The 12,365-nt window shown below is 36.4% G+C and overlaps 1 protein-coding gene across 1 annotated transcript in view; it reads right to left on the bottom strand.

Moving 5' to 3' along the window:
* Positions 1–12,365, bottom strand: part of LOC102474712 (progesterone-induced-blocking factor 1) — a gene marked incomplete at its 5' end in the record, with an annotated part of 214,777 nt that overhangs the window by 114,538 nt on the left and 87,874 nt on the right. Inside the window, 1 exon segment of the mRNA XM_006139821.3 lies at positions 4,661–4,751. Coding sequence (XP_006139883.2) covers positions 4,661–4,751 — 91 coding nt within the window.

The raw sequence follows: 12,365 nt of genomic DNA, 5'->3' as shown, positions 1-12,365 counted from the left end.
AGAGAGAGAGAGAGAGAAGCACACAAGCCTACACCCCTATCAGGGTTGGTGCCATAATCTACTCTCTGCCTCAGCCAGCCCTGATTCACGGGCAAGCTGTGCTCAATATACTCAGAGAGGTCTCTGACATGAACCCAGAACCTTCCCATGGAGGTCAGTCTCATAGAGTGCTATGTCACCACTGTGTTGCTGTCTGACTCATTTTGTCATTTTAATTTTTTTCTTTTCTAATCTGGCAGAGGGTGTATGTGCGTCAGAGAGAGACACATAGAGACACACAGAAGAAGGGAGGGAGAGAAAGCACTTTTCAATGGGATGTGGTCACACTGCAACCCCTTCGTTTCTCCACTTGGCTGAGATTTTGGGTTTGCACATTCATGTGCCTGACATGTTTTTCAATCTACTGAGGCCAAGATTTGAAGTGTATGGTTGGCCATGGGACATCTACATCCTTTAATTACCAGGCCACAAGGCCAACTCTCACTTAAAATTTATAATATTCCTTGGTAGCAATATAAAACCAGTGAAATTTTCTAGTGGCTATCTAATTTATAAATAACAATATGACACTCAAAAACAGAAGGTCTAAAAATTAAAGTTTTAGATAACCATTAAAAATGATCTTTTTGGGGACCAGCAGGTAGCGTAGTGGTTAAGGCACTGGACTCCCACATGGCCAACTACAGTTCAATTACTGGACTTGGTGGCTTGAAATTCACGCCAGGTGCGTGTTGTGTACATGCTCAAAATCCCGAAGGGAGAATGGAGGAGAAGGGATTGTGGCATGGCCATCCCCTTGGGAGGTTATGTCTCACTTTCTGTCTCTCTGGGGAGTGCATGAGCCCTATAGCAAAAATCTCTCTCAGAAAAAGATCTTTTTGAAGAATATTCAATAACATAAGAAAATGTTCAGAATGAATTCCGGGATAAAATATTAACCTATTAAATTACATATAATATCCTAAATATGTAAGAACTACATTTTTAAAAAAAGTTTCTATTTCAATTTCCTATGTGAGAGAGCTGAAGAAGAGAGAGATGCATATCTTCAACAAGGTCTTTACATTGAGATCTACCCCAACCCCTGCAGTCAGGTAGGATCACAGGCATGCCCATGGTTCCCTGGTGTGCTAAAGAAGATCAGAAACAAGAACCTGAACCTTTCCAACACAGTCTCCAGCATCATGCAGCAGCCCTGCACCACTGAGTCCAGGCCTATTTGTATAAATTTCTGAATGGATATTTTGAAATTATTGGTTATTGGTAATTTTAAAAATTCTTTAAAATAAATATATACTATCTTTATAATAAGAAACCTCCCTCCAATTGTTATCCTAAAGTATCTAATTCTGATATAAATAGTTGCTGGATATATGAGACTTTAAATCAAATTTAAAATCAGATCAAAATGAACAGAATATATTGTGTAGTAGTTGGGAAATAAGTTCTTCTGCAATTTTAATGTATTTTGGTATAAGATGATATAGAATGAAAACTTTATTAAGCGATTATTTATGGTTCTGAGTCGTTTTATAATTCACTTTAAGTTTCCAGTACTTTAATTTCAACTGTGAATAATGAAATATATTAGGTCATTGAGAAACGTCATGATCCATTTTTCTGTTTTTTTGATGCCAAAACATGCCAAGATTTTCCTAATGATCCAATAGGTTATATTGCTTTCCCCTTACATAAGGTTAAAGAGAACACAAAGGTATCGCCTTCTTTACAAATATCCGTTAAGAAATAAAATGCGGGGACCAGCAGATGGTGTAATGGTTATGTGGCTGGATTCCCATGTAGTCGCAGGCAGTTGAGTCCCCTACCCGGTGGCTTAAAACTCACACCATGCGCGTGTGCGTGAGTTCCCAAAATCCCAAGAGGAAAATAGAGGAGAAGGGATTGTGGCATGGTCATCCTCTGGGGGGGGGGGGTAATTTCTCTCTTTCTGTCTGCCTCTCTCTGGAGAGTGCACTGGCCCTATAGCAAAAATCTCTTTAAAAAATAAAAAAGAAAGAAAGACAAAATGTGAAGTTTGTAAACCTCAGAAATTCATCAGACCCTAAACTTGGATCCTCTACGCCACTAGCCAATTTTTTGCATATAGTAGAAACTCAATAAAAGTTGTTAAGTGTTGAATGAATGAGTGAAGGAATGCAAAAATGTCCTCTTTGGATAGCTGGACTAACTTTCCCTTCACTTAGTTTAGATGACCTGAGAAACACTTCCTCAAAATAACCCTCTGGCGCATCATGAGAAGAATGCCTGGCACCATCTGGCAGGAGATATTAATAGCATGCCCATTAGGCACTTGTTCAAGGCACATAGATAGCTCAGTGATAGAATCTTTAGAAATATTTGGACAGTTAAGATTATTTGGAATATGAATCAGTTGTGGTTCCCTAAATCTTCACTCTAAATATTAAGAAGCCAACTTTTGTTTTCAGAAATTCTTAAAAAAAATAGAAAGGTGTAATAGCAATAACTGTTTTCAATTTAGAAAACAGCATTGGGGGCTAAAGAAAGAAAAGCTTACAACAGCAAAATTCTTTTTTTTTCTTGTAACAAAGATTCTTTTGAAGGAATCAGATGCTAAAATAGAGGAGAGAAGAGACTTTTCCTGATACACTTCAATGTTTAATATTTTAGCTATTATTCACCATTGTTAAAAAGGTCTATTGTCCATTAAACAATTTCCGTTCCTACTTAAACAACGTTGAGTCCCCAGATCAGAAATATGCTGAAAATTACAAGGTCATGTAGAGCAAAGGAACTGAGAAGTAGATAGAATTCTAACAAACTTTTCAAATAATACATAATTTAGAATGACTTGAATTTTTGCCAGAGGGAATTAAGCATTCCAGCTACAAATTTATATTTTCTATTCATATATCCTTGATCAAAATTGGGCAGATATTTAGTTTAACATGTAAGAGATACAAGTTCTAAACATCTTTCTTACTTCCTATAAAGTGGGCTGTGTCTTATGTCATTTTAGATTAGCTAAAAAGTCATTTTATTCACTGACTCATCACTTCAAAGTTCCTACAAAAACAGAGTTAAAATGGACTGTGTTTCTTATTTAGTGGGTAATTTCTCTAAATGTCTAAATTCATTCAAGTGAAAACAAGCAGCTTTGAATTTTCAAACACTTGGATGAAAAACCAATTCTAAGGGCTGGCACGTGGTGTGGTGGTTGAGGTGCTGAACTCCCACATGGCCAACTGTGGTTTGAATCCTGGACCTGGTGGCTTGCTTCTCACTTTCCCTTTCTGTCTTTCTGGTCAAATTAAAAAGTAACAATAACAAATACAATTTAATTGAAATAATTAAAAAAAAATCTTCAAGGTGTCCTACACTGGGCTAGGTAGAAACCATGAAGAACAAATAAAAATAAGACATCGTTGCTGCCCTTGAAGAACTTTCCATCTAGGTGGGAAAATGATATGGAAAATGAGAGCTAATGAAATAAGAGAAATGACATACTCTATGATACAGTGGAAATAATGTTTAAAGGTGAGATACACCTACCCTGAGTTTGGGTAGAGAGGTAAATAGGACTAGAGAGGTGGGACACATTATGGAGAGGATGCGAAGTTTGGCAGAAACATTCAGATTTGATGTGGTAGTGAGTGGGGCAGTAAGATATTTTTTGCAAAGCAAGACAAATTTAAGTGAGAGAGAGGTCAGGAAAAAAATATTAGGGAGGTCAACTAGAAAATTGATCATAGGTACAATTTCCTATTAATGTACTTTTAAGCAGTATTTCATGAGGTAACAAGCAAATTTTCTAAACATTTTATTGATCTTCCCAAAACCTCTAATAGTTTAAAGCCTAAGAGAAAAGACTAAAAAAAAAAAAAAAAAAAAAAACAACCCAACAACAAAAAAAGCCACTGGTGTAAAAAACCTGAAATCCATGCACAGTTTTCTTATGATCTACATTTCCCATCAAGTTTTGAAGACCCCCTCATCTATACCACCTCATCTCACTTTCCCTCTTTGGAGTATACGTCAAGGAGTATACAGGTGAATGAAATACAAGAGGAAAACAAAATGTAATTAATTCTACCCTACAAATTGTTGATACAAAGCTTTTTTTTTGGGGGGTGGGGGCAGACATCATGTACACATGCATGATAGAGACTGAGTGAGAAAGAGAAAGTGCTTTCCAATGAGGGTCACACCACATTCCCCTTTCTTCAATACTCTGTCCCACCAGAATCCTGGGCACATGCATGTGTCTGGGGTGCTTTTCAAGTGACTGGACCTGAGACGTAAACCCTTGACGGCTATGGAGATCTGGCTTCTTCTGCACAACATTTAACTGCTATGCAACAGGGCTGGCCTGATACAAAGCATTTTTAACTCATCTGAAGTTAACGGGAATATAAAATAAGAATGGCATCTTTATCATTGAATCTAATTTTATAAAAATTCTAATATACACCTCTATCCTACAGGCCATTCTACGCACTTTAAATACATAAGAAATATAGGATTATTACTTTTGTGCTTTATTTTATGAGTACTTTAATATTTATGCATACTACGAATAAAGAAACTTTACTTTGCCATTCAACTGAGCACATTATCACAAAGCATGTGTAATTACATTTAGCTTGAGTAGATAAATACAATAAAGACATATTGATTTTACCTTTGCTTTAGTCGTCTTTTGGCTGTCGTGGGAACATTAGCACCATAGCCGTAGGAAAAAAGAACCCTTTCAGCCTCCTCTTCATTTTCAACTGGAAAATATTAAAATATATGTGAAATGACATTTTTCCCTAAAAAGCATGAAAGAAGTGAAAATTAAAGAGGTTGTAATACTACATTAGTGAGCATAAGAACATTAAAAAGGGCTAATGTATAAATTCAAACAGCCCATTTGTAATTAGAACCATACTTCTTAAAGTGTATCCTTGCTTGGTTAGATTTGTTTCATTTATTTTTAAAAAGGTATAACAGAACGTTGCATAATGTGATATGTTAGATTTTCATAAGGCATAATAATACAGATTCTGTGTTATTTTGAAGGATTCAAAGAGTAACTGCATACAATATATATATGTACTATGACAAATAACATGAATTTCATTCATTCTATTCTCAATAAAATAATTGAATATTTTTAATTAGAAAAGATAATTTTTTTTAGGTTTTTGCTACAGGGCACGTGCAATCGCTAGAGAGACGAAGAGAGACAGAGAGACAGAAGCGAGAAATCACAGCCCAGAGAGGATGGCCATGCTGCAATCCATTCTCCTCCATTCTCCTCTCAGGATCTTGGACATGCACGCACTTGCAACCGGTGTGAGTTTAAGCCAGTGGATCTGGGACTTGAATCGCAGTCAACTACATGGGAGTTCAGCGACATAGCCATTACGCTAACGGCGGTCCCAGGAAAGATAATATTTTATTAGGAAACTTGCAACAATGAAATTATGCATATAGTATTGCATATTCAATGAAATTATGCATACAAGTAGTTTACTGTCAATAAAATATGCAGTCCTAATCATGTATTGATGGCCTTACATTTTTTTTTTTTGAGAGGTTTTATCTTAGGGCTTAGCCACCAGGTCCGGGACTCGAACCACGGCTGACTACATGGGAGTCCAGCAATGCAGCCACTATGCCATATGCTGGTCCTTAAATAAATAATTATTTTTAAAAAAGTGAACATCTTAAATATACACGTATTACCCTTAGTGATTACAGAAAGTAACTTAAGAGTAAATAGAATACAGAAATTTTCTATGGTTACATCTTAATAAATGAAGCTTACCAGTTTCAGGTTAGCTGAAATTAGCTGAATTAGATGGCAACCCTTTGAAAATTGTACATATTTTAGTACTAAAAAATAATATGCTATGTGCTTGAAATTTGGATTAATCAATAAGAATAGGATATATGTGTATATATATATAAGTGTGTGTGTGTGTGTGTGTGTGTGCGTGTGTGTGTATAAAATTTGCAAGAGGGCTTATGTGCTCACCAGAGAGAGCAGAGAGAGAAAGAAAGGGAAAGTAAGAAGGTACCCTCCTCCAGCCCCCACGGAGAAAGGCCATGCTGCAGTAACTTCTACATTTCTCCTTCTGGGATTTTGTGCATGTACACACACATGCCTGGCATGTTTTTCAAGGTGTATGGTCTAGAATTCGAACTGGCAATGGTGATGGGGGATCCAGCCACCCTAATCACCATACCACCAAGTGGCTTAAAGATAGGATTTCTAATTTCCAATGCAAAGTAATAGAAAAGAAGTAGTTACTAATTTTCCAGTACAGGTAAATATATCTTACTCTAAGACAGTTTTTAAGATGGTTTATAAAATATCATAGCAAAAATTTACTTTGTATATATATATATTTTTAAAGCCTTTAAGAAAATATTTACACATAGGAAATGCTGAAAGACCTGTACAGTGTATATTCATATACCCACATATGGATTCTAAGTTAAACATGTTTGTTAAGATTTGTTTGCTACACATCTACCCACCCATGAATCCACCCATGAATCTACGTTACTTTCTTTATGCATTTCAAAGTAAGTGGCAAACATCTGCACACTTTATCTCTCGACAGTTCAACATCTAGGGGCCAGCCAGTGACATGGTGGTTAAGGTAGACGGCATGGTTCAAGTCCCAGACCCAGTGGCTTAAAAAACACGCTGGGCACGTGTGTGTGTGTGTGCCCAAAATCCCAAGAGGAGAATGGAGAAAGGATTGCAGTATAGCCCCTCCTGGGGAGGGTGGGTTCTCACTTTTCCTCTCACTCTCTGTCTCTCTCCATGAATGCACATGCCCTATAACAACATTTTTTTAAAAGTTCAACATGTAAATCAATTATTAATCTATAGTTTTTTTAAAATAAAATTTACATATGGTGAAAGGTACAAGTATTACGTTTACCATTCAGTGAGTTTGAAATATGTCCAAATTTTGAAATGTATATACATATATACAACACAAACCTTGTCCAGATATAGAACAGGGCCAGTTACCTAGCCTAGTAAGGAAGCCAGATCACACCTGGCCAAACTTGGTTTGAATCCTGGCTCCAGCAGTTTGAAAAATATGCGAAGTGCATGTGTGTGTGTGTGTGTGTGTGTGTGTGTGTGCGCGCTCAAAATTATGACAGGACAGAGAAATGTAGAAAGGATTGGACTATGCCCAATTCGGGAATGCTTTCTTCCCTTCCTATCTCTCCCCTCCCCAGTGTACAATATATGTGCTCTCTGGCAATTAAAAAAAAAAAAAAAAGATATATGGAACATCCATACAGTTCCCTGGACATTTCCCTCATGTTTCTTTGCTCAGTTAATTTTTTGGTGACAATCACTGTTAGCTATTAAGTACTGATTTTTTTTTTTTAAATCTCAAATTAGTTTTGTCTTTTATAGAACTTTATATAAATTTAATCATGTCATGGAAACATTTTTGAAAAGGTTACTTAGACTAAGTATGTCTTACAGATTCATCCGTATTGCTGAATTGATCAGGTGCCACTTTTTATTAAGGAGTAGTAGTTTTATTTTTATTCATTAATCTATTTAGTTAGTATGCTCTAAGGTGCGTGCATTTGCTGGAGATGAGGGGAATGGCGGGGTGGGGGTAGTGGGAAATCACCCTGCTGCAATCCCTTCTCCTTCATTCTCCTTGTGGGATTTTGAGTACACACACTGAGTGTGTTTTCCAAGCTGCCAAGTCTGGAACCATAATATTTTATTAGGAAACTTGCAACAATGAAATTATGCATATAGTATTGCATATTACTATTATGGAATAAAGCTCCTATGAACATTTTAACAGAAATCTCTTTATGTGCATGTTTTTTCCCTTTTGGATAAATAAATTAGGAATGGAATTGCTGGATAGGCTGCTTGGTTATTTCATAAGAAACTGCCAGTTGTTCCACATTCTCACTAACATTTGATATAGTCAGTTTTTCTAATTTTAGCCATTCTCGTGGGTGTGTGGTAGTATCTCATTGGGCTTTTAATCTCCTTTTTCCTCATGACTAATTATGCTGAATACTTTTATCATGTTCCCACATCTCTTGTTGTAAAATGTTTGTTTAAACCCTTACCCATGTTTAATTGAACTTCCGTTTATCATTGAGTTGTATGAGTTCTTTATATATTCGATTGCGTATTAATTGCCTATTATTGCTGTAACAAATTATCAGACTTTGTGACTTACAACAATACAAATTTATTATCTTAGAGTTTTAGAGGCTAGAAGTCAAAAATCAGTCTTGTTGGGCTAAAGTGTTGGCAAGGCTGCTTCCAGTTGGAAGCCAGGCCTTAGCTTGGCTCCTTCTTTTACCTTCAAAGCCAGCAATGTAGTATCTTCAAAGCCTGACTTCTGCTCTTATCATATCAACTTTTCTCTTATGAAGCCTTTTGTGATTGTACACTGCATTCATCCAGATAATCTAGGATAATTTCACCTTAAGATCCTTAACTTAATCACACTTGGAAAGTCTCCGTTACCATCTAAGAAAAAAATGTCCATAGGTTCCAGGGATTATGAAATGGAAGGAAGGCATTTTTAAGCCTACCATGCTTGGATATTAATTCCTTGTCTAATCTATGTTTTATTATTATATCCTTTTGTGTATTTTTCTGACATTATTTTTTTTCTTAAGAGAAATTTTTGCTTTAGGGCATGTGTACACACCAGAGAGACAGAGTGACAGCAAGAAATCACCCCTTAGGAGGGATGGCAACACCACAATCCCTTCTCCATTCTTCTCTCAGGATTTGGGGCATGCACGCACATGCACACTGTGTGAGTTTCAAGCTCCCTTTTGGATAAATAAATTAGGAATGGAATTGCTGGATAGGCTGCTTGGTTATTTCATAAGAAACTGCCAGTTGTTCCACATTCTCACTAACATTTGATATAGTCAGTTTTTCTAATTTTAGCCATTCTCGTGGGTGTGTGGTAGTATCTCATTGGGCTTTTAATCTCCTTTTTCCTCATGACTAATTATGCTGAATACTTTTATCATGTTCCCACATCTCTTGTTGTAAAATGTTTGTTTAAACCCTTACCCATGTTTAATTGAACTTCCGTTTATCATTGAGTTGTATGAGTTCTTTATATATTCGATTGCGTATTAATTGCCTATTATTGCTGTAACAAATTATCAGACTTTGTGACTTACAACAATACAAATTTATTATCTTAGAGTTTTAGAGGCTAGAAGTCAAAAATCAGTCTTGTTGGGCTAAAGTGTTGGCAAGGCTGCTTCCAGTTGGAAGCCAGGCCTTAGCTTGGCTCCTTCTTTTACCTTCAAAGCCAGCAATGTAGTATCTTCAAAGCCTGACTTCTGCTCTTATCATATCAACTTTTCTCTTATGAAGCCTTTTGTGATTGTACACTGCATTCATCCAGATAATCTAGGATAATTTCACCTTAAGATCCTTAACTTAATCACACTTGGAAAGTCTCCGTTACCATCTAAGAAAAAAATGTCCATAGGTTCCAGGGATTATGAAATGGAAGGAAGGCATTTTTAAGCCTACCATGCTTGGATATTAATTCCTTGTCTAATCTATGTTTTATTATTATATCCTTTTGTGTATTTTTCTGACATTATTTTTTTTCTTAAGAGAAATTTTTGCTTTAGGGCATGTGTACACACCAGAGAGACAGAGTGACAGCAAGAAATCACCCCTTAGGAGGGATGGCAACACCACAATCCCTTCTCCATTCTTCTCTCAGGATTTGGGGCATGCACGCACATGCACACTGTGTGAGTTTCAAGCCACTGGGTCTGGGACTTGAACCGCAGAGTCAACCATGTAGGAGTCCAGCGACGTAATTACTATGTCATCGGGTGGCCCCAGCTATTCATTTCGTAATAGTCTCTTTTGAAAAGCAGAAGTTTTTATTTTGATAACATTTGCTTTCTTAAATTTTTCTTTGTATTGAGTTGTCAAAAAAGTCATGACTATGTTTTTTTATCCAAAAATGTGTCATGATTTTTGTGAGGAACCAATAGTACTTTCAGGGTTCTATCTAAATGATCTTAACCTACTCCAAACTGCAAGGATACGTATGTTTTCTGCTAGACAGGTTTATGGTTTTAGCTATTACAGTTAGGTCTCATTTAAAATATTTGTGTATGTACAGAGGCTAATTTCCATAAAGATGCCCATTTTTAAAAAATCTCCATTCATTGAATAAATGTTGTGTTGACTGTTTCATTGCCTTTATTAAAAATAAAACAATTGTTTAAAAATAGATCTGGTTTTGGATTTTCTAGTCTATTTCTTTATTGTATTTGTCTTTACTTATGCCAGTACTATACTAGCTAGACACAGTAGCTTTATAGTAAGTCTTGAAGTTGGGCAGTGTTAAGTCTGCCAACTTTGTCCTTTTTTTCAAGATTGGTTTGGCTATTCCAGGAATTTACATTTTATATATATGAAATAGATATAATCCCTTCTGGCATTATGACCGGGATAACACTGAATTTATAGAATTTATGACATATTTCTTGATTTGAGAGGATTTTCAAATTTCACTTAGCAATTCTTTTTGTGTTTTTAGTAGTAATACTTGGATAAATTTACTCTGAGTATTTTGTGTAATTTGACAGTTGTAAACAAAACTGCTGTTTATACTTACTGTCCCAGTTGTTTGTTACTAGTATAGTTTGTTTGCTATTTTTATGAATGAATCTTGTATCCTGTAATATACTTATAAGATTTAGTAATTGTCCGGTAATCTGAAAGTAGTCTTACTCTTTCTTTCTTATCCTTATATCTTTATTTCTCTCTCTTTTTTTTTCTTTTTTTTTTTGTCTTAGTTCACTGGTTAGAAACTCAAATAATGTGTTTAACATAAGTCACCAAAAAAAAAAAAAAATCCTTACCTTTTTTTCTTTCATAATGGGAAAAGCATTCAATGATTTCAGCATTAAGTATCATATTACCTGTAAGTTTTTGGTTAAATGCTTTTTATCAGATTGAGGAAGTTCCCTTCTTCTTCTTTTTTCTTTTTTCCTAATTTATTATTCCTCAGTTTGATTAGTGAGAGATAGAGAGAGAGGGATTGTAAGAAAGCAAGCTGCAAGGTCCAGGACTCAAACTGTGTTAGGTCATATGGGAGTCCAGTGCCTTAACCACCATGCCACTTACTGGCTCCCACGTATTTCCAATTTGTTTAGACTAAGGGATATATGAGAAGTTATTAAGATAAAAGAGAGTACAGCACTTTCAAAATAACAATATCATGTAAAGGGGAATGACAAGACATAAACATAAATAAAGGATTTATCATAAAAAGTCATGCTAAGGAGTTTGAGTTCATACTGCCATTTTTAGAAACAATTCGCCAGAGGGTATGTGTGCACACTAGAGACAGGCAGACAGGAAGACAGAGAGAGAGAGAGAGAGAGAGAGAGAGAGAGAAAGAGGAATAATGAGAAAGCTCCCCCATCTCTTGGGGAAAGGTTATGCTGCAATCCCTTCTCCTTCATCTCTCTTTCCTTTCGGATTTCTCAGTAGCATGAACATGCACCAAGCATGTTTCTCAAGCCTCTAGATTCTAGACTTGAATCATGCATTATGCCATGAAGATCCAGCTGCTTTAAGCAACATGCCATGGGCATGGTATATAATATGATCAAATCTGTATTTTACAAGGATTATTTTGACACTGGTTTAGAAACAAGATAAATTCGGGGGACCAGAAGATGGCATAATGGTTATGTTGTTGGACTCCCACACCGTCGACCGAGGTTTGAGTCTTGGACCTGGTGGCTTTAAAGTCATGCCAGTAGTGAGCATGGAGCATATGTGTGTGTGTGTGTGTGTGTGTGTGTGTGTGTGTGTGTGGGTCTATGTGCCCAAGATCCTGAGAGGAGAATGAAGGAGAAGGAATTGCGGTGTGGCCATCTCCTCTGAGGGCGCCAGGGTGGTTTCTTGCTTTCTGTCTGTCTCTCCAGTGAGCACAGATGTCCTATAGCAAACATCTCTCTCTCAAAAAAAGAAATAAGATAAATTTGGAATTTGTTGCAATTACTAGTCACTGACCTTGGAAGTATAAAATATGACAATGACAGCAATGAAATAACATTTCTTTATTTTTAAATTAATTTTTTTTTAGAGGTTTTTACTGTAGGGTGTGTGCACTTGCTAGAGAGAGAGAGGGGGACAGAAAGTGTGAAATCACCCCCAAGGGGGGATGGCCAGCAACAATCCCTTCTTATTTTCCTCTTGGGGTCTTGGGCATGCACATATGCATCTGGTGTGTATTTTATGTCACCAGGTTTGGGACTTGAACCACAGTCAACTACATGGGAGTCTAGTGATATAACCATTATGCCATCTGCTGATCTCT

The sequence above is a fragment of the Tupaia chinensis genome, unplaced genomic scaffold (genome assembly GCF_000334495.1).
Source record: "Tupaia chinensis unplaced genomic scaffold, TupChi_1.0 Scaffold000004_1, whole genome shotgun sequence".
NCBI classification, from domain to species: domain Eukaryota; kingdom Metazoa; phylum Chordata; class Mammalia; order Scandentia; family Tupaiidae; genus Tupaia; species Tupaia belangeri.
Note: the sequence above shows the minus strand (reverse complement) of the source record. Positions and strands in the feature narration are given on the sequence as shown.